The sequence below is a fragment of the Larus michahellis genome, chromosome W (genome assembly GCF_964199755.1).
Source record: "Larus michahellis chromosome W, bLarMic1.1, whole genome shotgun sequence".
Classification (NCBI taxonomy): Eukaryota; Metazoa; Chordata; class Aves; order Charadriiformes; family Laridae; genus Larus; species Larus michahellis.
In genome coordinates, this window is record NC_133929.1 from 19,832,658 (window position 1) to 19,858,093 (window position 25,436).

General features: G+C 43.9%; 1 protein-coding gene across 2 annotated transcripts in view; it reads left to right on the forward strand.

Moving 5' to 3' along the window:
* Positions 1-25,436, forward strand: part of LOC141735507 (E3 ubiquitin-protein ligase UHRF2-like) — a 143,691-nt gene that overhangs the window by 109,870 nt on the left and 8,385 nt on the right. For both annotated transcript variants that reach the window (XM_074568404.1, XM_074568405.1), the window contains 2 exons: positions 10,460-10,566; positions 13,082-13,244. In XM_074568404.1, the coding sequence (XP_074424505.1) occupies positions 10,460-10,566; positions 13,082-13,244 (270 nt within the window). The remainder of the gene's footprint in view (positions 1-10,459; positions 10,567-13,081; positions 13,245-25,436) is intronic.

Here is a 25,436-nt window from a genome sequence, read left to right on the forward strand (position 1 = left end):
CACAGCAGTGAATACATATTGCCACCCCCTCGATAGGGGCAGGGGGCCCATATAATCGACCTGCCAGGTATTCAAGGCCCATTGACCCCATTTTATCTTTCCCCATGGCCTATATAATGCCCTTAAATGTAGCTGCGTACAAGTAGTACAATTATGTGCACATGTTTTATTAATATGTAATGGCAAAGGGGTTTGATTGTGAGCAATGTCCCATGCATGTGCAATATAAGCGGATCGATGTCCACAAGCTATATGCGCGTTTATGGCTTGAGCATGTACTTCGGCAGAGGTCATATTATCTACTTCCCTATTATTTTGTGACTCAAGTAAATCATCTTTTTGATGAGCTGAGACATGCCTTACTTTACTTTTAAAGGATACCTTTGTACGTGTTGCCAAATTTGTTGCCATATATCTGCCCCCCGTATAGGGTATCTTTGTACATGACAATCCTCTTGGGCCCAGCGGGGTAACCACACTGTGAGGCTTTGGTATACAACCCAATTGTCAGTGTATAAGTAATGTGCCTTCCCTTCCAGGATAGCAAGAGATGCTGCAATCAATTCATCCCACTGACTAGATGCCTGTACACCTTTTTGCCGTAATATAATTCCTGGTAGCGGAGCATATGCAACTGCTCTCCATTGTCTTTGTCCAGTTGCCGTGTATGTTGCACCAGGCATCTTTTTTGTGCTCTTCTATTATCTCGTTATAAGGGGGAGCCTCCTTCACAGGAGATGTAGGGATATCTCCAAGGGGAAGAGTTTCCCCTAGTGTGGGCATATGATTAAATGATACAGATCCTAGAAGAGTGGCACGTGGAGTGGTTACATGTGGTTTTCCTGGTAGAAATTGTTTCCATTTCCATTGTGTGGCTGCCTGAGCTACCCCTGCATGGGCCCTAACAGAATTATCAGTAACCCACCCCTGAATAGGTGAGGGGGTGTGTACAGTCATGCTGTCTTGGCCTCTGATTCTCTCAATTTCTTGTAGTGCCCAAACTACAGCTAAAATTTGTTTTTCTATCAGGGTATAACGTATGGCAGAGCCTTGTAATGACTTGGACCAAAATCCTACAGGTTCTTTCCGATTTTTTGGCCCAGTCATCTGCCACAATCCCCATGAGACTGTATTGTCTGGAATTGTTGCTTCTAATTCAAAAGGATATCCTCGCTTAGAGGTGTATAATTGCGCATGCTCAATCAAAGCATTTTTTGCAGGCATCAAAGGCTTCTTGTTGCTTGGTCCCCTGCCAAACAACCTTCTTCCTAGTTAATTTCTGCAGAGGGCACATTAATACTGCCAGATGTGGGATAAAAGTTCTCCAATACCCTAGAAGTACCAAAAAGGTCTGCAACTGTTTTACTGTGATTGGTACAGGAAATTGCTGGACTATTTGCTGTACCTTATTTGGTATTTCTCTAATCTGTCCATGTCAAACTAGTCCCAAAAATTGTACGGTAGCACTAGGGCCCTGTATTTTCTTTGGATTAATTGCCCGGCCTCAGTCCTGCAAATTTGCTTTCAGCTGCTTTACTTTCTTGTTGTGACTCTGCCATAATCAGTAGACCATCAATATAATAGTAAACAGTAACGGTACCCGACCGTACTGCTACATCAGCTGCTATCATTAGGTGGCAAATGGAGGGACTGTGTTTGTATCCCTGAGACAATACATGGAAAGTATATTGCTTTTGTTGCCAGGTAAAGGTAAACTGGTTTTGGCTTTCTGAAGCAATGGCTATCAAAATGAAAGTATTAGCAAGACCTATCATCACCTTCCAAGGTTGTAAAGTTTTGCTGATTTTTTTCAATAAGAGTGACCACATCTGGTACTGTAACTGCAAGTGGGGGTGTGACTTTATTCAATTCTCTATAATCTACAGTCATTTTCCAAGCGCTGTCTGGTTTTCAAACAGACCAAATAGGATTATTAAAAGCAGTCATAGTTTCCCTAATAACTCCCACTTGTTGAAGTGCCTGAATGGTTTGAGTAATTTCGATTTGAGTAAATTTTGAGTAAATATGATATTGTTTTACAGTTACCACCTTGGTAGGCATGGGCAGCACAACAGGATCCCACTTCAGAAATGTCCTGGTTTGAGGACATTCAAACCAGGACAGGAAATCCACGCAAGATGGTTATAGATGGAATGGCAAATCCCGCTTGCAAAGTTCCAAAGCAGAAGCGACCATTTAAAGTTTCAACTGTTCACCCTGCCAACACATCAATACACAAGATATATTCTTTAATTGGGGCAATTGCACCATTGCGGTAAATGGTGTGGCATTTTCTATTGTTAAGGTAATGATAGCTTGGAGGGCAGGGGTCGGATTTCCCCACAGTCCACAGATCTGTGGTGTGGCTTCTTTATTATTAATACTACTATATGTAATACAATAACCTCAGCTCCAGTATCTACCAGAGCTAAAACTTAAAGAACATAAGAGCATCAGCCCCCCTCAGGCTATAGTGGCAGCAATTTGGGGGAGATCTGCCAAACCTTCATTTCCGCTCTTTTGGCATTTTCCAGGTAGTGTCTTGCATTGAGGTGGCAGGCAGTGTGGAAAGTGGGTGCGGAGTTGGTGTTGGGGCTGGGGGCGGTCGGCTTTTTCATGTAAACACTAACTTTTGCCATCAGCAAAACATTTCTGATGTTATGATCCCATCTATTTCTGATCGTGGGATACTGGCTTGTACAAGAACATTCCACATTTGTTTCCTTGTCACCCATGCTGTAACTCCTTTCGGTTTTGCTGGCTTTCCTTTATTCACCACCCAAACAGATGGTCCCCAGTTTCCCTCAAGATATTTGCTAGGACGCCTACATTACCCATATCATTTGTCACTGCTGGTATAACCAAGGGATTTAGTGAGGCAGGTGCTCCTCTCAAAAACTGCATTTTGATACTTCTCATCACTGCTACACTGTCCAGATTGCATCCTGTAACCAACACATGAGCCATCTGCCGCACTAAATTAATACCTTCTTCCATTGTACACCAGATTCCGAGGGACGACACTAATTCGACAGGTTCTGTATATGCTGTTAAAACTGCTGCACACAACCATTGATATAGCATAGGTGCAATAGTGTCTCGCTCATCAGGACCTCTGACATTTTGCAGCTGAGCATATCCTTGTTGTATCTGATCATCATTGGCTATAGGGCTTAATAAATCTTTTTCACCCGCTGATAAACAGATAGATGCAGCTCCACTATCCCAAGCTCGCAGAATCCATGCTGGTATGCCTTCCCCACTCCTTTGCTGATACATCTCTAAAAATTCCCTTAACTCTTTCGGAGTGATCTTGTCCTGTCACTTGTACCGTTCAGGTAGTTGTAGAGAGCAATAAGGTCTCCCCTGAGCCTCCTTTTCTCTGGGCTAAACAACCCCAGTTCCCTCAGCCGCTCCTCATAAGACTTGTTCTCTAGACCCTTCATCAGCTTCATTGCTCTTCTTTGGATGCGCTCCAGCACAGGGGCCCAAAATTGAACACCGTATTCAAGGTGCAGCCTCACTGGTGCTGAGTACAGGGGGACAATCATTTCCTTAGTCCTGCTGGCCACACTGATAGAAGCCAGGGTGCTATTGGCCACCTGGGCACACAGGTGGCTCATATTCAGCCAGCTGTAGACCAACATCCCAAGTTCCTTTTCTGCTAGGCAGCTTTCCAGCCACTCTTAATATCAAAGAATCATAGAATGGTTTAGGTTGGAAGGGACCTTAAAGATCATCTAGTTCCAACCCACTGCCATGGGCAGGGACACCTTCCACTAGACCAGGCTGCTCAAAGCCCCATCCAGCCTGGCCTTGAACACCCCCGGGGACGGGGCCTCCACAGTTTCCCTGGGCAAACTGTTCCAGTGCCTCATCACCTTCATAGTGAAAAATGTCTTCCTAATATCTAATCTAAATCTACCCTCTTCCTGTTTGAAGCCATTATCCCTCATCCTATCACTACATGCCCTTGTAAAAAGTCCCTCTCCAGCTTTCTTGTAGGCCCCCTTCAGATACTGGAAAGCTACTGTGAGGTCTCCCTGGATCCTTCTCTTCTCCAGGCAGAACAATCCCAACTCTCTCAGCCTGTCCTCATAGCATAGGTGCTCCAGCCCTCTGATCATTTCTGTGGCCCTCCTCTGGACTAACTCCAACAGGTCACAGAATCACAGAATGATAGGGGTTAGAAGGGACCTCTGGATATCATCTAGTCCAACCCCCCTGCCAGAGCAGGGTCACCTAGAGCAGGTTGCACAGGAATGCATCCAGGTGGGTTTTGAATGTCTCCAGAGAAGGAGACTCCACCACCTCTCTGGGCAGCCTGTTCCAGTGCTCTGCCACCCTCAAAGGAAAGAAGTTCCTCCTCATGTTGAGATGGAACTTCTTATGCTCAAGTTTGTGCCCATCACCCCTTGTCCTGTCACTGGGCACCACTGAAAAGAGCCTGGCCCCATCCTCCTGACACCCCACCCTTTAAGTATTTATAAGCATTGATAAGATCCCCCCTCAGTCGTCTTTTTTGCAGACTGAAAAGACCCAAGTCCCTCAGCCTTTCTTCATAAGAGAGGTGTTCCAGTCCCCTCATCATCTTGGTAGCCCTTTGCTGTACCCTCTCCAGCAGTTCCCTGTCCTTCTTGAACCGGGGAGCCCAGAACTGGACACAGTACTCCAGGTGCAGCCTCACCAGGGCAGAGTAGAGGGGGAGGATGACCTCCCTCGACCTGCTGGCCACACTCTTCTTGATGCACCCCAGGATGCCATTGGCCTTCTTGGCCACAAGGGCACATTGCTGGCTCTGGCTCATGGTCATCCTGTTGTCCACCAGGACTCCCAGGTCTCTTTCCACAGAGCTGCTCTCCAGCAGGTCAGCCCCCAACCTGTACTGGTGCATGGGGTTATTCCTCCCCAGGTGCAGCACCCTACACTTGCCCTTGTTGAATTTCATAAGGCTTCTCTCCACCCAACTCTCCAACCTGTCCAGGTCTCTCTGTATGGTGGCACAGCCTTCTGGTGTGTCAGCCACCCCTCCCAGCTTTGTGTCATCAGCAATCTTGCTGAGGGTGCGCTCTATCCCCTCATCCAGGTCATTGATGAATATATTGAAGAGGACTGGACCCAGTACTGATCCCTGGGGAACACCACTTGTCACAGACCTCCAACTAGACTCTGTGCCCCTAATCACGACCCTCTGAGCTCTGTCTTTCAACCAGTTATCTATCCACCCCACTGTCCAATTATCCAACCCACTCTTCCTAAGCTTCCCTATGAGGATGCTGTGGGAGACTGTGTCGAATGCCTTGCTGAAGTCAAGGTAGACCACATCCACTGCCCTCCCCTCATCTATCCATCCAGTCATGCCATCATAGAAGGCTATCGGATTAGTCAGACGTGATTTCCCCTTGGTGAATCCATGTTGAGTACCTCTGATAGGTCCATGTCCTTCTTATGTTGAGGGCTCCAGAGCTGGACACAGTGCTCCAGAGTTGGACACAGTGCTCCAGAGTTGGACACAGTACTCCAGGTGGGGTCTCACAAGAGCAGAGTAGAAGGGGAAAATCACCTCCCTTGACCTGCTGGCCATGCTTCTTTTGATGCAGCCCAGGATACAATTGGCTTTCTTGGCTGCAAGCGCACATTGCCAGCTCATGTTGAGCTTCTCATCCACCAGCACCCCCAAGTCCTTCTCCTCAGGACTGCTCTCAATCCATTCTCTGTCCAGTCTGTAGCATGGGATTGCCCCAACACACATTGCCCTCTTCCCCAAGCCTGTATTGTTGCATGGGGTTGTTATAACCCAAGTGCAGGACCTGGCACTTGGTCTTGTTGAACCTCATACCATTGGCCTCAGCCCATCCATCCAGCCTGTCCAGATTCCTGCGTAGAGCCATCCTACCGTCAAGCAGATCAACACTCCCTCCCCAACTTCTGCAAACTTACTGAGGGCCCACTCGATCTCCTCATCCAGATCATTGATAAAGATATTAAACAGAACTGGTCCCAATATTGAGCCTTGGCGAACACCACTTGTGACCGTCCGCCAACTGGATTTAACTCCTTTCTCAACCACTCTTTGGGCCCAGCCATCCAGACAGTTTTTTACCCAGCAAAGAGTATGCCTGTCCAAGCCATGAGCAGCCAGTTTCTCCAGGAGGATGCTGTGGGAAACTGTATCAAAGGCCTTACTAAAGTCCAGGTAAACAACATCCACAGCCTTTCCCTCATCCCCTAAACGGGTCACCTTGTCATAGAAGGAGATCAGGTTAGTCAAGCAGGACCTGCCTTTCATAAATCCATGTTGACTGGGCCTGATCACCTTGTTGTCCTGTGTGCACCATGTGATGGCGCTCAGGATGATCTGTTCCATAACCTTTCCAGGCACCGCAGTCAGACTGACAGGCCTGTAATTCCCAGGATCCTCCTTGCAGCTCTTCTTGTAGGTGGTGTCCTGGTTCTGGTGGGGATAGGGTTAATTGTCCCCAGGGTCTGGCAGGGACACAGGTATTCCATCCCATGTGAGCCATGCCCAGTCTGAGCTGGCAGGGGAGGGGGCAGGAAGTCACCACTTAGGAGCGGGCTGGGGTGTCCCGGGTCCTGTTGGTGAGCAGCAGTTATGTAATCATGTTTGTACATTCCTCTATCCGTGGTATTGTTGTTGTTTTCTTGTTCCCTTTGCTGTTCTGTTAAACTGCCTTTGTCTCAACCCACAAGTTTTGTCTTTTTCTTCCAAAATTTCCCTGGGGGGGGGGGATTTCGAGTGAGCGGCACATGGTTCTTTGTTGCCATCTGAGGCCAAACCACGACAGATGGGCATCACATTTGCTAACCTCGAGTCAACTGGGACCTCCTCAGTTAGCCAGGACTGCTGGTAAATGATGGCAAGTGGCTTGATGAGCACTTCCGACAGCTCCCTCCGTACCCTTGGGTGGATCCCATCTGGCTCCACAGGCTTGTGTATGTCTAAGTGCTGTAGCAGGTCACTCGCTGTTTCCCCTTGGATTACGGGGGCTTCATTCTGCTCCCCATCCCTGTCTTCCAGCTCAGGGAGCTGGATACCCAGAGAGCAACGGACTGAGGCAACGAAGGCATTAAGTACCTCAGCCTTTTCCTCATCCTTTGTTACTATGTTTCTCCCCACATCCAATAAAGGATGGAGATTGTCCTTAGTCCTCCTCTTGTTGCTAATGTATTTATAAAAACATTTTTTATTGTCTTTTATGGCAGTAGCCATATTCATTTCTAGTTGGGCTTTGGCCCTTCTAATTTTCTCCCTGCATAGCCTCATGATACCCTTGTAGTCCTCCTGAGTGGCCTGCCCCTTCTTCCAAAGGTCGCAAACTCTTTTTTTTTCCTGAGTTCCAGCCAAAGCTCTCTGTTCAGCCAGGCCAGTCTTCTTCCCCACTGACTTTCGGCACATAGAGATGGCCTGGTCCTGCACCTTTAAGATTTCCTTCTTGAAGAATGTCCAGCCTTCCTCGACTCTTTTGCCCCTCAGGACTGCTTCCTGAGGGTCTCTGTCAAGCAGGTCCCTAAACAGACCGAAGTCTGCCCTCCAGAAAGCCAAGGTATCAGTTCTGCTAGCCACCCTCCTTATTTCTCCAAGAATCATGTAATTTCATTATCATTTCATGATCACTATGCCCAAGACGGCCTCCAACCATCACATCACCCACAAGTCCTTCTCTGGTCGCAAACAACAGGTCCAGCAGGGCTCCTTCCCTAGTCGGCTCCCTCATCAGCTGTGTCAGGAAGTTATCTTCCATGCACTCCAGGAACCTCCTAGACTGTTTCCTCTCCACTGTATTGTATTCCAAGCAGACATCTGGTAAGTTGAAGTCCCCTATGAAAACAAGGGGTAGCAATCGTGAGACTTCTTCCAGCTGCTTATAGAATATTTCATCTGCCTCTTCATCTTGGTTGGGCAGTCTATAACAGACTCCCACCACGATATCAGCCTTGTTGGCCCTCCCCCTGATTCTTACCCATAAACACTCGACCCTTTCATCACCATCGTCAAGCTCTAGACAATCAAAACACTCCCTAACATGCAGGGTCACCCCACTGCCTCTCCTTCCTTGCTTATCCTTTCTGAAGAGTTTATAGCCATCCATAGCAGCACTGCAGTTGTGCGAGTCATCTCACCATGTTTCTGTGATGGCAATTACATCATATTTTTCCAACTGCACAATGGCTTCCAACGCCTGTTTGTTGCCCATGCTGCGTGCACTGGTGTAAATGCACTTCAGTTGGGCTATTGATCCTGCAACCTTTTTTGGGGGAGAAGCCCTAATTCCCATGGAATGTTCTCAGGCGCTTCTGTGGTTTTTAACGCATCAACAACCCTTGCGTCTTTGCTGTTGCATGGATCTCCATCCCCTACCCCCATTGAGATGGCTAAGGTGCAAGTGCTTAAAGCTGTGATTCTGCTAAAAGATAGCGTTCCACTTGTTCCTCACTTTCCTCCTTCTGGATTTCCATTTTACCCCAAATCTATAGCATTTTTCTCATTCATGTGTAGAACACTGAAGGGGTATAGGACAAGTAAGTATGTATGCCCAGGCCTTACATCTAATGCCTTTGTTAAGCCCAATGGCTAAAATATAGCTTTGACTAAAGAATATCTTCCAGAGTCATCTAATTTTACTTTAAAGGCCTCAAAAGTTTGAGAACTCCCTGTTTCCCATGGAAATTGGTTATAATGGTTAATTATAAATATTGTTAAATATGTGCCTTTCATTTTAATTTGTTTGACTTAAGCCTCTATACATTTCTTCTTGATTTATGTTAGTCTGTCCAATAAAAAATATTTTTGTATTCAGTATTCATGAAGGTACCTTCATGAAGGTACTTGTACATAATCTTTATTGCTAAACTAAACAGACTATACCCTGTCTCTTCTGAGTTTCTCCACTCTTGTTCATTTCTTTGCTTTTTTCCCCTCCAGGTTTTTTAGCATCCTTTTAAATATGCTATTCCAATACTTGTTTCAACGTTGCTGTAAAAGAGGTAAAAACACCTCCCAGTTTCTGATTACTATCATTTCCTTAAATATTCTATTTTCAGTATTTTTTCCAACACAAATTTTTTACCTTCTAGTGTTTTCTTTTTGTTGTATCTAAATAAAAATGAAAGAGAAATAGTATTTATTAAGATTTGTCTACACAGTTTAAAGTAAACAGCATTTCTGTAATTACTTTATGGCCCTGTACAACCAACATTTCTCTCTCATGACACTTCTCTTGTTCTGTTATTGCCAGTCATAAGATAGAATCACAGAATCATAGAATGGTTTAGGTTGGAAGGGACCTTAAAGATCATCTAGTTCCAACCCCCTGTCATGGGCAGGGACACCTCCCACTAGACCAGGTTACTCAAATAGCTGTAATAATCTTGCAGTGGATCGATATTGGTTCCATGCTGATGTCAGACATTTAAAAGTGGTTAGAAATTGAATTTTACTACTGCATACCAGTATGTTCAGGTTTTTTGTTCTGAAAGTTCATATGAAAATTACTAATTTGCTAAGTATTCATTTTATATCAGTACTTCATGCTTTGTAAAAGATTTGCATTTTAAAAGAAAGACATTATTATAAATATATGTGTCTTTTCTAAAATAGTTGGGTTTGTTATGAGTATTGTGAATTTGTGACAGGTTAAAAATAATAATAGTGGTTTCACTTAAGTGCTACGTATATTTTCATTATTTTTACAGTTTATTTTAAAGGAACGTTTAATCAACCTTCATTCAATTTCACACAATTCATCATTAGTAAATATAGACTACTACAGAATTATGTCAGTTCATAAAATTCGCATCGGAATGAGCCTTCTAAGCTCTTAGCAGTTCAGAACAACTGAAATCAAGGTGGGGGCGACCTCTGCAAATGCAAAAAATAAAAAACAAAAAAATCCCAAAACCTTAGACACCTCCTTTTTCTTTGGATTTTTTTCCTGAATGTTTTTAATTGATAGTAAATGAGTATAGTGTTATTGAAGTAAATTACTTGTCTTGTACTTAAGTACAAAGTGCTTTGCCATACTGGTGCTCGGTCCTATGAACAAGCAGAAGCAAGGCCTCTGAGTGATGTATTACAAATTTTCCAAATGTGATTTTCTTGTAAGCTGCAAAGTTGGAGAATGAGTAAACACTAGTTAGAATGCATTCCCTCTATCAGAAATATTTGTGTGACTAAAAGTAATGCTTGAGGAGTTCAAAGAATCTTCTAAGGCAGGTGTATTTTTTTATAATCGCTTTCTGATTAATATGTTGCATCTGAACCAATAGCTTTTTGCTGTCATGGTTACTCTGAAAGAAGAATGATGTTAAAACTGAGCACGTTTTTATTTGCCTCAGGCAATTGTTCTTGATTAAGTAAATAAAACTAATGAAGGAGCAGGTTTTCAGTTCAGATGCTTTAGTATGGAATGCTAAAACGGAGGATAATCTTCTTACACAGGACCGAGGAGATGAATTCACTTATACTGGGAGTGGAGGTAGAGATCTTTCTGGAAATAAAAGAATTGGAGAACATTCATTTGATCAAACATTAACGCACATGAACAGGTAAGTTTTTAAGACTAAATTTAAAAAATTTTCCAGACCAAAGAGTTTAGTTTTATTCCTTTAATTTAAAAATGATCTTTTGCAAAATTTGTTCCCTCTTATACATCTTCTGCTACTGTAAACAGTGGTGCCTCCTGCTGTTTGGAGGCATTTTGTCAAACATGGTGTTATGTTGATTTAAAGAATTATTTGTAACTGATGAAAATATATTACTGTATTACAGGTTCAGCTGGCAGCTATGTATCTAGTTGAAATTGTCCAACGCTTCTTATGAGAAGACTTGGTTTTCAGTTTGCCAAACTTAAACCTCTTAAGCTGAAATTTTCTATGCTGGGTGTTTGCCTCAGATTGTTCTTATAAAGTTTCATCTTAAATGGCTTAACAATTTATGAAAGTTAGGTATGAAGAAAGTATGTTCATTTACCCATACTAAAAGAAAACTTACATATTTTTGATAGCCTTTAGTGCCTTCATACTTTGTATGAAGAACAAGGAATTAGTATTGCTTTGCCTTCAGGCTGTGTGTTTTGATGTCCCTGATAAAAGTTGGCCTATTTTTTTGCCAAATTGTAGGCAAAAACAGTTGACTGAAGAAAAAAAAAAGGTTTGAAAAAATAAATTAGTCATTTACTTAAAGTATATTTATGTTCTGTAAATAGATTGCCTAAACTCTAGGAATTCTCAATACCTTTACATTTCTAAGTGTATACCATCTGCATGAAGCAACTAACCATGCAGTGGCTATGGGGTACTAAGGTTGACTGGGACTTTCTCTACTAGGTCTGACATTGGATGTGCTGTGCTTCTGTCAAGCACCAAAACTGAGTGGGGAGGCATTCTTTCAGGCTCTGTGCTGGTACTCAGAAGAGAAAGAAGAAAAGCCTGACAGAGGAGGAGGAGATAGATGTAACAGAAATAAGAGCGTGGAAAGAAGAGAGGCAAAAAATAGATTTGGGCAGCAGGTTTATAATGGCTTTTAAACATTAAAGCAAACTTTTTATTGGAACCTGGAATAAAACCTAGGCGCCTTAGTCTTGCTGTTCCTCTGCTCTCAGCAAATGGTTGTGAAAGCCACTGGCAAAGTGTGTGTCTGGTTGCTTTGTAGTAGTTGAGGTGCACAGAGTATAATGTGGTGCTACCAGTTATCCATTTTGACTGGCTGGTGGTAGTCTTTGCTTTGGGTCTAATGTTCTTAACCCTTGTGATGATTGAAGGAGAACAGTATGGTTGCATGTAATAGAATCAGAAGTACAAAAGAAATACTCTTAAAACCTGCATTACTTCACCTTTCCTTACTTTTCCATATATTGCAGGCTGTAGATTTTGCTATATTTTTCTGAGCGCCATTGTTTCTTTTGTGGTCCATGGTTGGGTTTGAACCTGATTCCAGAGACTTTTGTTCATCTACGCTCAAATCAATGTATGGCTGTAAAAATATTTTATGTTCAAACTGTTTAGTCAGGGAGGGTTTCATACTATCTTACTCCAAGTGTCTAGAATAGGGCACCTATATAAATAGTGGATAAAAGTGAGTGCTTCAGGAGACACTCAGAGCAAGCTGAAGCCTAGTTCTACTCATCAATTGTATGGAGATCCAAATAGCTAAATTTAGGCAATATAAATACTTTTGCTTAATGTTGCTCTCATTATTATAATGTTCCTCTAAGAAATGCCAGCTGTCTCCATGAGATTTATTCCCCCGTGTTCCTTTTGGAAGGATAAAGGTTTATCCATAAAGATTTTCACTTCCTGACAAAAACAATACTTTTACTCCCTCATGCACATAAATTCTTATTCTCATCCATTAAAGCTAACATGTGATGTGGGAGATGCTGCAACTAAACAAGGAAGAACATTTTTCTGATGTTTACTGATATTTATTCTTTTCTGAATCTTTGATGATCCATCTATATTCTTCTAGATCAAAATACACAGAAAAAAAGAACATTATGGTTTGCTTGTCTCTGAATTAGTTCATGGCATTTAACCCCTAAACTTAAGTAGTTAATGGACTAAGAAGAGTAATATTTGTTACAGATATATTTTGGATAGTCACTATGTACTTTTTTCCATATGTTACTTTTTTGTAATGTTTATCAATTCATGCACACTTCAAAAGCCTAAAAATATGTAGTGATGTGGAATAGTCAGAGAAATAATTTGTCATTGTTACAACTGTTTAAAAACCTTCCATGTTATTTAAGAAATAATTATTTTTTAAAATGAAAAAATATTAAACCTGAAGGGATTAGTTTCTTTTATTTAACTATATTAACTGAGTTTTCATCACGAGCATTTGGAACTAAATATATTGTATTCCTATTCTCACACATGGTAGAGTTGATCTCAGTGCTTCCATCGGTATTGCAGTCTACTGAAGAATTCACTGCAAATTCTTCTTCTGCTTAGTAAACATAACTGGATAAGGCAAACAAATTTGATCTTGTCACACCGATTCTCAACTGTATGTTGTATGAAGTAATCTTTTATGAAAATATTTAATGTGATTTTTCAGGGCATTGGCCCTTAACTGTGATGCCCCATTGGATGATAAAAATGGAGCAGAATCTAAGAACTGGAGAGCTGGTAAGCCGGTCCGAGTAGTGCGCAGTTCAAAAGGACGACGGATCAGCAAATATGCCCCAGAGGAAGGCAACAGATATGATGGCATTTACAAGGTATTATGATTTTTACTGTATATATAGCATTACATTTTTTCTTAAGACATATTTTTTAAGAGTCTTTTGTGTTACATAGCAAACTCTTAATTATTGCTTTGGAAGGAATAGAATCATAGAATTGCCTAGGTTGGAAGGGACCTTTAAGATCCTCTAGGCCAACCATCAAACCAACACTGCCAAAACCACCACTAAACCATGTGCCTAAGCACCACATCTACCCGCCTTTTAAATACCTCCAGGGATGGCGATTCCACCACTTCTCTGGGCAGCCTGTTCCAATGTTGGATAACCCTTTCGGTGAAGAAATTTTTCTTAATATCCAATCTAAACCTCCCCTGGGGCAACTTGAGGCCATTTCCTCTTGTCCTATTGCCTGTTACTTGGGAGAAGAGACCAACCCCCACCTCTCTACAACCTCCTTTCAGGTAGTTCTAGAGAGTGATAAGGTCTCCCCCCAGCCTCCTTTTCTCTAGGCTAAACAACCCCAGTTCCCTCAGCCGCTCCTCATAAGACTTATTCTCCAGACCCCTCACCAGCTTTGTAGCCCTTCTCTGGACCTGCTCCAGCACCTCAATGTAATTTTTGTGGTGAGGGGCCCAAAAGTGAACACAGTACTCGAGGTGGGGCCTCACCAGTGCCGAGTACAGAGGCACGATCACTTCCCTGCTCCTGCTGGCCACGCTATTCCTGATACAAGGGGGTGGATCACTTCCCTAGTCCTACTCACCACACTGTTCCTGACACGGGCCAGGATGCTATTGGACTTCTTGGCCACCTGGGCACACTGCTGGCTCATGTTCAGCCAGCAGTTGACCAACACCCCTGTTGCGTGAAAAGGGGCAAAGCGGTTTTGGCAGAAGATAAACCCCCTTGCGTTCTAACACTCCTCACTGAGGTGGGAGGCTAGGTGCGGCTAGGTTTAAATTCTGAGTGATGCCCAATTCAGCACTATCAGTCCAATCGCGTTTAATATGTATTAAACTATTACGATTTGGATACACTAATAGTGGACTGCACCTTCAGTCTAGTCGTGCTCATGAACTAGCACGGCCACTCTCGAGTCTTTGGTCGCGTTCAGTGAGAAACCAAAACGACTAGCTACTTAAAAAAGTGCAGTTTATTTAAACAACAGATAGATAGGTTCTTAGGATTGCCGGTGATAAATACACTGTTTGCAAAGCACGTGCAAATGAAAGTATTGTTACATATACAAAACGCGCGACAAAGTTATAAACGATACAGCCTGGCTCTAAATGTAGGAAAAGAGAGTCTCTAGAGAAATTTCTAAGTTTCCTGAGGAAGCACTCGGTATAATCTAAGTCTTGCCCAAAGGCGTCCCTATGAGGGGGAAGAGAGGCTCAGCCCGTCGACTGATCCCAGAAGTCAGTGATGTAATTCTTTATGATGGTGTCTTCCCTGGGTATCCCCCCTCTCTTGGGCTATTTTTATACTATTTGTTATCTTCAAGGTGGAGTTTGAGTGACTTTAGTCATACATACTTTTATCATGATTGGTGTAAATTTCTCTCGCTTCACAATTAAAGGTATAGTTTACGAGAAATTCAGGGCGCAGACTCAAGAAGGAGTGGTCGCACCTTGGAGGCGGGTAGCCTTCGGGATGGAGGTGTGTTTTGGTATTATAATGACATTATAATGAGCAAAGTTCGCACAAAGGACAGCATTTCATCAAAATTTGACAAAATGTTGGCTCCGAGCATCGAGCGGGCAGCTAATTGGCAGCTTATCTGTTTCATGGTATCATCCCATTCCTGTATCCGCTATACATCATAAGGTAAAGCCACGGAATAATTGCATCCCATCCCGTACCTCATGTAGCTTATCAGGGAACCACAGATGTTGTGTCCTTCATGCCAGCTGTGGCTATTTTCTACCTCAGAAGCCTCTTGATTTTATACTTTTCCTTAATGTGTGAACAATGCTGTACTTTTGTATTTTTTAGCCAATTTAGTATTTATTCCACATAATCCACCCCGTGACTACAGTCACTCAAGCTCCACGATACTCAATACTGATAGGAAAGATCACATGTGTTCTTGTGGTGAGGGATATCAAGTGCAAATACATCTCGTGGAGTGATCAAATGAGTTAAACTCTTCATCATAATCCAAAGTCTAACATACAAAACAATTGTCAAAGCGAAGCACAAAATAATGAGTATTAGTAAAATGACAACAGGATGGAGCATCTTGTTATAAAGTCCTGTAACTGTCGGTGACCATCCAAAAAGAGTATCTCCCCATCCGTGTCCTCCGTCTCTCTTGACTGTTTCCAGCACTTGGTGTATTTCTTCAACATCATGATGGACGGTAATCAAAGTTCTCTGTCCATTTTCTTGGGCCTCTTTCAACAGTCGCTTCAATTCATCGTGTTGTAGCAACTTCTTCACCAGTGAGAGATTCATTCCGATGGGGGTAGGCAACAAATCTCGAATCAATGTATAATTAGATTGTAGCAATTGAAAAGATGTAACAGGAGCTGAATAATTGAAGTCACATCCGATAATGTTAGTAAAGTTACAAACACAAAGGTTTGAGTGATTACTTATATCAACTACTATGTCATCTATGAATACAAGACTACAGGGAGACCTCATGCAAACACACCCTTTCCCAATATATACAAGCACAGTTTCTGGGGTTTCATCGGGATGTATCTCAAAGTGACAAACATTCTGGTTGGTGTCAAGACAAATGTCTTGTGCTTTCAGGGTATTACTCTCACAAATGAATCCTTGTTGGTCTCGTGAAACGCATGCGTCAACATCAACAGTTTGCCACTTATTCTCATTTTGTTGTGCCCACACTCTGTGCTCTATTGGATAGGGTATGGCTCCTTTGTGATTCAACCCCAGCGCAATGATTGGGTATATGGTGTATACCAAAGCATTGCGTATTGTTAAGACAAAAACTGTGGCCTTGCTCTCAATGGGATCATAGGTGAAGTTAACCAGATACCACCAGGACTGAAATTTTTTCTCAAATTCAATTGCGTTATCCCATATTACTTTTCGAATTTCAGTGGGCAAGGTGCCTTCTTCACCTTCCCTTATGATTGCGGCTGTCATAGATTGCATCCACAATTGGGCTTGGATACAACTAAGAGCCAAGGAAACATTGTTTTGGGTTGTACCAAGTGCATCTGTGATCAGCTGATGGTCTTTTTCACCCGTTTCTTCCCACTGAGGCAATATATTCGATAAAAGCCATTGGTGGTTTCCCAATGCTAATAGAGAGGACTGTAGGGGACGTCTTAATTTGTCCAGATCAGTAGTGGTTGTGACTAGTTTGTTGGCAAGTATCTCAGCATCTATACTATTTAAGACTCCCAGGCCTGTTCCTAAGATACCAGTCACATCCCTCTTCAGTCGTTGTGAAGTGGCAAAAGTTCGTCTGCGTAACCATGCTGACCATCCTGCATAAGATGTACTTAGGAATGGTAAACAAGTGGGTTTGATCGCAGAGATTTTAATCTGCATTGACAATTCTACTCGTTTGAGGGAATATGTGGGATTAAACAGTATTTGTTGTTGACCTGTGTGTTTAATAACATAAGGGCCAATGTTGAAAATGTAAGGAGTTAGACTAATGGAGGGCTTAGAAGGTACGCCTTTGAGAGTTTGTGGGGGTGTAGGTTCTGGATTTATTTCGGCAAGTTCAGGTGTATTTGAGTCAATCATAAATTCAAATAACAATTCTGTGCCCCTGTAGCCCCAAATACAATACACTATTGTAGGTTTGATAAAGGTGAAATTGTGCCAGCAATCTAAATTTGGCTCCATAATTTTGTAACAGTCAGTGTTGTATTTGTCTGGTTTGGTAGAGTCTACATAGATGGTTTTAATTACAGTTGGCCTGTGGTGAGTAGACCCATTGATAAATCGGCAACCAATGTGTATTCTCTTTCCAAGGGTGGCCTCGATTTTAGCCATTTGAAGTGAATCATTCCATCTCCATTTATCTCTGGAATATACTTCACTTCCTTGTATAACCAGAGTGGAGAGATTTAAACCCCTTTTGTTTCCTGGTGTTCCGGTGCTTGCAGTGTACCGTGACAATGCATTATCCCAAAGGTCAGGTGCTACGTCTATCTTGAATTCAAATAGCAGCGCTATTTCATCCTGTTGCCAACGACAAGTTACAAGAATGGGTTCCACAAGAGTAAAATTATACCAGCAATCCCACTTGTCGGTGACACGGTGCTTTGTTGTCATTGAGTGTGGGTTCTGAGGGCGAAATATCTCTATTCTCATGGCCTTCTCATGGTTTGAGCCGTTGATCATTCTACACCCTACTCGGGCTTCCACCCCTGCCTTACCTTTCAGGACTGGGTACCAACTATTCCAGGTCCACTCATGTAACACCTCATTTTCCTGTAGAACTACAGTGGCCAAACTCAATTCTCCCTTTCTAGTACCTGCCATCGCATTGTGTTTAACAAAGGCTTGAGACCATGGCCACTCTGGGTCTCTCTGACTACAAACAACAGGGAATAAAAAGGTAAAACTGAATAGCATCAATTCCATCTGCCAATTCGTCATTTTAGAATTTAGGCCTCCAGGTAGCCATACATAATAAAAATAGTATTATTGCCAGGATCAATGTCAGGATTCCCTGGAGACACTCAAAGGTAGCGTAGGCCAATCCGTCTGTACAGCTCATCCAAGGTTCCTGAAAGACACAAAGGAAAAGAAAATCTGCTCGGTCTTATTCGACCGACGGGGTTAAAAAGAAGGCGAGATCCACCGGGTGCTGATCCGGTGTATCTTCCCTGAACAGTCCTTGGCTTCCCATGCATAGGGATTTTTGGGAGTAGCTAGCACCATTGGTACCGTCCCAATTTGAGGCATTTTCACTAGCACAGGTTGCCCAGGGTGAAATCTTCCAGGGTATTTTCCCGGTTCATTGGGAGCCTTTGGAGAGATAATATTGGCAGATACACAGAAAGCTTTCATTTTAGGACAGCCGTCTCCACTCCATCTGTTATTTAATTGATAGATGGCATCGTCCAATCGCAAATGCCAACCAGGTTCATGAGTTTTTGCAAAACGCTTAACCAATCCATTGGTGCGTTCAACAATGCCATTAGCCTGGGGATAATAGGGAGTATGAAATACCCATCGAATCCCTTCTTCTTTGGCCCAATCTTGTACCACCGAAGCGGTAAAGTGTGAACCGTTATCACTTTGGATTTCCTCAGGAAGGGGAAGTGTGCTGAACCACCCTTTTAGGCCTTTCACTGTGTTGTCCCCGGTAGCTGATTTGAAACTGCTGGCCATACTGAGGCTGGAGATAATCTCCACTCCTACCAGGACATATCTTTTCTCACCTGATGATCTCAAGGGCCCAATATAATCAATCTGCCATGAATGCCACAACGTTTTCTTGTCCCGAATGTGTAAGGGAGGCGCCTTACTCGGATGATCTTTGCTGAGTCGTAGGCGACATTGTGAACAGGCAGTTACTATTTGTTCGCACAGCTTAACCGACACAGGCCACCCCCGGGCTAGACCTTCCTGATACAGGTCAGCACGGCCTGTGTGGCCACGTTTAACATGTAACCACTCAAGTAAGCGTTCCCATTCCCGACCATCATCTACAATGTCAATTTGCTGTAGCCGCGTGAGGCTATCTACCTGTTGGTTGAATTGAGCAGTGATCAAGTTTGAACGATCATGGCCTTTTACCCAACCAATGTGCAATGTTCTCTGTTCTCCTATTTCTAACAGTTGCTTCCAACTGTCCGTCTCCCAAATCGGGACTCTGTTCACCTGCCAATCATTGGCTGCCCAGTGTCCTATCCATTCAGTGGCTCCTTTAAAAACAGCATATGAGTCAGTGTAAATGGAGGTGGCTCCATGTTGTGCAGCTAGTAGGACAGCTCTGAGTTCCCCTACTTGTGCACTACCCTCCCCTGTTTCAATCGCTCTTTCTCCCGTTGCTACTTCCAGTGCTACGGCCTTATATTTCCACTTATTGTTTTCACGGTGAGATGACGCATCAGTAAACCACACTCCTGTAAGATCACTGCCTTCCTTCAAAGGAGGAGCTTCTTGGATCGGAGATGGTCTATTTGGTGGGGATTGGAACAATAGGGCACCATCTATATCCTTTTGCAGCTTGGATACTTTAACACTGCCTTCAGAGACTGGCATGATTTCATTAATGCCTTCTAAATAAGCATACCACTTTCGAACTGTAGGTTTCTGGGCAATGCCAGCTGGTGGTGTTGTCCCTTTACGGACCACGTCTAGGAGGCGAAAAGGTCCCCGAATGATCACACTCTGTTCTCTTCTTATCTGCTCTGTTCGTTGCAACGCTCGCACCAGGGACAGTAAACCCTTCTCAAGGTCTGAATATCTGCTCTCAGTATCATTGAAGGAGTGAGAGCTAAATTCTAATGGTCTCTCCAGTCCTGCTGGTCCTTTCTGCCATAAATTACAATGGGAACCATGTTCACTGAACCCCCATTCTACGTGGACAGGGTCAGTTGGATGTATAGGACCAAGCTGTTGGAATAACCTTAGCTCCTTTATTAGTAATTGCAGAGCATTAGTGTGTTGTTTAGTCCACTCCCAGGATCTATCCTTTTTGAGCAAACTATAAAGGGGGCGAGCAATGATGGAAAAGCCAGGGATGTGTTTACGCCAATAACTTAAAGTTCCCAGAACTTGCTGTAACTCCTTCACGCTGGAAGGATTCTGTCCATGCTCTATTTTTTCCAGGGTATCCTGAGGGACAGAAGCAGCTCCCTTAATCCACCAGACCCCCAGGAATTTAACTTCCTGTGCAGGTCCCTGACACTTTGAGTCTGGAATTTCCAATCCTAAATCAAGTAATGTTTTTCGGATGTTTTGCATCATGTCTTGTACACTTTCTTGGTTCTCTCCCCCTATTAGGATGTCATCAATATATTGGTATACCGTACATCCCTGTGAAACAGGAATCTCTGATAGCACTTTAGCTAAAGCATTATGAGCAATAGTGGGGGAATGTTTGTATCCTTGTGGAAGTCGGTTAAAGGTATATTGGACTCCTTTCCACGTGAATGCAAACCGCGCTTTGTCCTGCTCAAGGAGGGGGATCATAAAAAACATGTCTTTAACATCTAAGGCAGCCATCCAAGGATGGGCAGCTCCTTGTATCATTGTCACAATTTCCGCGATATTTGGAACTGCGGCAGTGAGGGGTGCAGTGTTGGCATTCAACTTTCGGTAATCTACTGTGAAACGCCATTGCCCGTTTGGTTTCTTTACCGGCCACACTGGTGAATTATAAGGCGAGTGAGTCCTCTTGATGATGTCTCTTTTTTCTAAATCTGATACCACCCCGTCTGCTCCTGCAAGCGCAGCTGCAGGCAGTGGATACTGCCGGACATTAGTGATTTTAGAGGGAGATAAAGGCATGGAAGTTTCCAAGAGACTCAATTTCACTGTGTCTATTACTTTTTCGCATCCTGCAAAACTCCACACAGTTCCATCTGGGAATTTCCACATTCGCCCACGCAGCACGTCAAATCCTAGGAGGTTAGTACGCGAGGCACCCACTAACACTTCCGCCCTGGTCATTCGCTGCTCTCCTGGCAACCAGAGGTTAATTTTTGCAACGGGGCATGTTTGTACCACACCATCAATTCCTGCGAAGTTGACTCTGCGTCGGGTGGGATTTATACCTAGAAGTTGTGCCGTTTCGTTAGTGATTGCAGACATTTGGGCTCCGGTATCAATAATAAAGTTTACTGACATCCTCCGGGGTCCGACAGGAATGGCGATAATAGGTTCAGAATCTTTATGAGAGAGCCATTGAATAGCTAGTACCCGCCGGACAGGGTGTCTCACTGCCCTCCCCGGGGATAGGAGTTTTTTGACTGGGACTCTGACAAATCAATCAAATTACGCTCCGGTGCAGAAGGCACAATTTTCTCACAGCTTGGGGATTCTCTGGTTAGACTTTTCTCCCCAGCCGAATTATTCTTTCTAGTTAGAGATTGGACCAGTGTACGGAGATCTCCCGTAGGGACACCGTGCAAGAATTGTCGGGGCACCCCTAATTGTAGGGCTTTACGCCACAACTCATTCCGGTCCTTATCAGGCTTAAACCTTTCCACCGCTTTGGGGTTTTGAGTGTGAGTTCGGACTTGGCGAACCTTTCGGGGGTGTTCGGAGGATTTTTCACTAGTTAGGCTGGCCCAGCCCATTCGGCGCCCATATTGGTCTATTTCCTGTACGTATTCATTCCAGGTGGGCATGTAGCGACGCCGGCCCTGCCCATGAGCATCCCGAGCCTCTCGTATACGATCTTGAGTACGAACAACAAATGGCTTCAGGCAATCGGGAAGACCACGGATGAGAGGGGCTAATTGATCGGGGTCGATAGCAGCTGACATTGGGGATTTCCGAAATTCCTCTCTGTCATACATGGCTTGCAGACAAGCTGCTTTCCGTATTGCCGCAAACAGTTCAGAGTAGCCTGTAGCTCTAATCTCTAATGGCTCTCCCCTCTCTCGCGGATCCATACCACCTACCCAAAAGGCTGCTCGAGCGGTTAGGGAATAATTATGATCCCCGTCCATTGTAGTTAAAAACACTCCTGGTCCCCAAGAGTCTCCTGCTCCTTCCTCACTCAACATAATTCTATCTCCTCCTTCAGAAGAAACTCGCCACACATACTCAACAGCTGATTCTTCTGGCCGCCTCGAATATTTTTCCCTTATTTTCGCTAACTCTGTTGGTGTCCACGGAATAGTACGCACAGTGTTGCGGACTTCCTCATCATCCTCATCAACTGTGGTTTCAGTTTTAATCAGAGGTCGTAAAGGAAAGACTCGAGATTTCACAGTAAAAGTCCTTCCCTCCTCATCTTCTTCCTCATCTTCACTATTAGACCAAAAATCTCCGGTCTGGGTTCCAGAATTTGGATAACACATTAATTTACGAATCTGTTGGACCTGGGTCGAGGGCTGCATTTTATCTAAGAGCCCAGTCACCCTTTCCAATAACATTTTAAGTTGGTGATTTTCACTCCCAAGTTGAGCATTCCGGTTTCCTAAACATTCATTCTCACTCACAAGCTTATCAACTTGAGTTCTTAATTTTTCTCCTGTCTCCTTTTGAAAGGCTAGTGATGACTTCAACACCTCATTCTCCGATTTCAGGGTTGCATATTCTACAGCTGAAATCAGATTAGGAGCAGGGGTTTCCCTAGCTTCTTGTTGTGCACAAGATAAACAGGCGCCTAACACCGCACAAATCACACCTTTGCCTTTCCCCGCTCTGAGCTTCTGTGAAACCCGACACTCTTCAATACGTTCCACCACTTTCTCTTCATCCTTCCAAAATTTACGGGCCCACTCCTTCCCAGCCTGGGAAGGGGCACAATCATATTTTTGCAGCAGTTTATCCATGGCAATCCTGCCGACTACGCCAAAATTCTGTTGCGTGAAAAGGGGCAAAGCGGTTTTGGCAGAAGATAAACCCCCTTGCGTTCTAACACTCCTCACTGAGGTGGGAGGCTAGGTGCGGCTAGGTTTAAATTCTGAGTGATGCCCAATTCAGCACTATCAGTCCAATCGCGTTTAATATGTATTAAACTATTACGATTTGGATACACTAATAGTGGACTGCACCTTCAGTCTAGTCGTGCTCATGAACTAGCACGGCCACTCTCGAGTCTTTGGTCGCGTTCAGTGAGAAACCAAAACGACTAGCTACTTAAAAAAGTGCAGTTTATTTAAACAACAGATAGATAGGTTCTTAGGATTGCCGGTGATAAATACACTGTCTGCAAAGCACGTGCAAATGAAAGTATTGTTACATATACAAAACGCGCGACAAAGTTATAAACGATACAGCCTGGCTTTAAATGTAGGAAAAGAGAGTCTCTAGAGAAATTTCTAAGTTTCCCGAGGAAGCACTCGGTATAATCTAAGTCTTACCCAAAGGCGTCCCTATGGGGGGGAAGAGAGGCTCAGCCCGTCGACTGATCCCAGAAGTCAGTGATGTAATTCTTTATGATGGTGTCTTCCCTGGGTATCCCCCCTCTCTTGGGCTATTTTTATACTATTTGTTATCTTCAAGGTGGAGTTTGAGTGACTTTAGTCATACATACTTTTATCATGATTGGTGTAAATTTCTCTCGCTTCACAATTAAAGGTATAGTTTACGAGAAATTCAGGGCGCAGACTCAAGAAGGAGTGGTCGCACCTTGGAGGCGGGTAGCCTTCGGGATGGAGGTGTGTTTTGGTATTATAATGACATTAGAATGAGCAAAGTTCGCACAAAGGACAGCATTTCATCAAAATTTGACAAAATGTTGGCTCTGAGCATCTAGCGGGCAGCTAATTGGCAGCTTATCTGTTTCATGGTATCATCCCATTCCTGTATCCGCTATACATCATAAGGTAAAGCCACGGAATAATTGCATCCCGTCCCGTACCTCATGTAGCTTATCAGGGAACCACAGATGTTGTGTCCTTCATGCCAGCTGCGGCTATTTTCTACCTCAGAAGCCTCTTGATTTTATACTTGTCCTTAATGTGTGAACAATGCTGTACTTTTGTATTTTTTAGCCAATTTAGTATTTATTCCACAACCCCCCAGGTCCTTTTCTGCTGGGCAGCTCTCCAGCCACTCTTCCCCCAAGCTTGTAATGTTGCATGGCATTGTTGTGACCCGAGTGCAGGACCTGGGACTTGGCCTTGTTGATCCTCATACCATCAGCCTCGGCCCATGGATCCAGCCTGTCCAGATCCCTCTGTAGAGCCTTCCTACCCTCAAGCAGGTCAACACTTCCACCCAACTTGGTGTTGTCTGCAAACTTAATGAGGGTGCACTCAATCCCCTCGTCCAGATAATTGATAAAAATATTAAACAAAACTGGCCCAAATACCGAGCCCTGGGGAACACCACTCGTGACCGGCCAACTGGATTTAACTCCATTCACCACAACTCTTTGGGCCCTACCTTCCAGCCAGTTTTTAACCCAGTGTAGAGTACTTCTGTCCAAGCCATGGACAGCCAGTTTCTCCAGGAGGATGCTGTGGGAAACTATCAAAGGCCTTACTAAAGTCCAGGTAAACAACCTCCATTGCTGCTATCAAAATGTTCCCAGGCACAGCAGAGTAAGATGATAAGCAGTCAGCAGTACAGCAGGCAATGAAAGCAAAAAGCAGCAACTAACGAGCACGAGACTCTAATTTACAGTAAGGCAAGCAAGCCCCATGGCAAGCACAGGAGCCTGCCCATTAATAACTAAACAGCAATAACAGCTATAAATTCGATCTAGCACATTCCAATCAAATCTGTCATAATCTTGAACCCTTTGAGCCCCATGTTGGGCACCAAAAAAGACTGTTGTGATTTAACCCCAGCTGGCAGCTAGGACTACACAGCTGCTCGCTCACTCCCCCCAAGTTGCAACGGGGGAGAGAATCATAAGAGTAACAGTGAGGAAAAACTCGTGGGTTGAGATAAAGACAGTTTAATAAGTAAAGCAAAAGCCACGCACACAAGCAAAGCAAAACAAGGAATTAATTCCCTACTTCCCATCGGCAGGCAGGTCTTCAGCCATCTCCAGGAAAGCAGGGCTCCATCACATGTAACGTTACTTGGGGAGAGAAATGCCATAACTCCGAATGTCTCCCCCTTCCTTCTTCCCCAGCTTTATAGACTGAGCATGACATCATATGGCATGGAATATCCTTTTGGTCAGTTGGAGTTAGCTGTCCCGGCTGTGTCTTCTCCCAACTTTTTGTGCACTCCTGGCCTATTTGCTGGTGGGGCGGTGTGAGGAGCAGAAAAGGCCTTGACTGCTTAGCAACAACTAAAAACACTGGTGTGCTATCAATCAACACCATTTCTCATCCCAAATCCAAACATAGCACTACACCAGCTGCTAGCAAAAAAGTCAACCCCATCCCAGCTGAAACCATGACAGTGAGCAGTAAGCAGAAGCACAGGGAAGACATAGGCCCATTGCTAAACAGGGCAGGGAAACTAGTCACTAATAATGCTGACAAGGCAGAGGTTCTCAATACCTTCTTTGCCTCTGTCTTTACTGGTGTAGCTGGACCCCAGATCACAAGATCAAGTAGCTACGTCAACACATGTGTCGACCCACCAGTAGTGTAGGGAGGGCTGGTCTGCGGCCTCTTTCAAGAGCTCCCAGGGATCAAT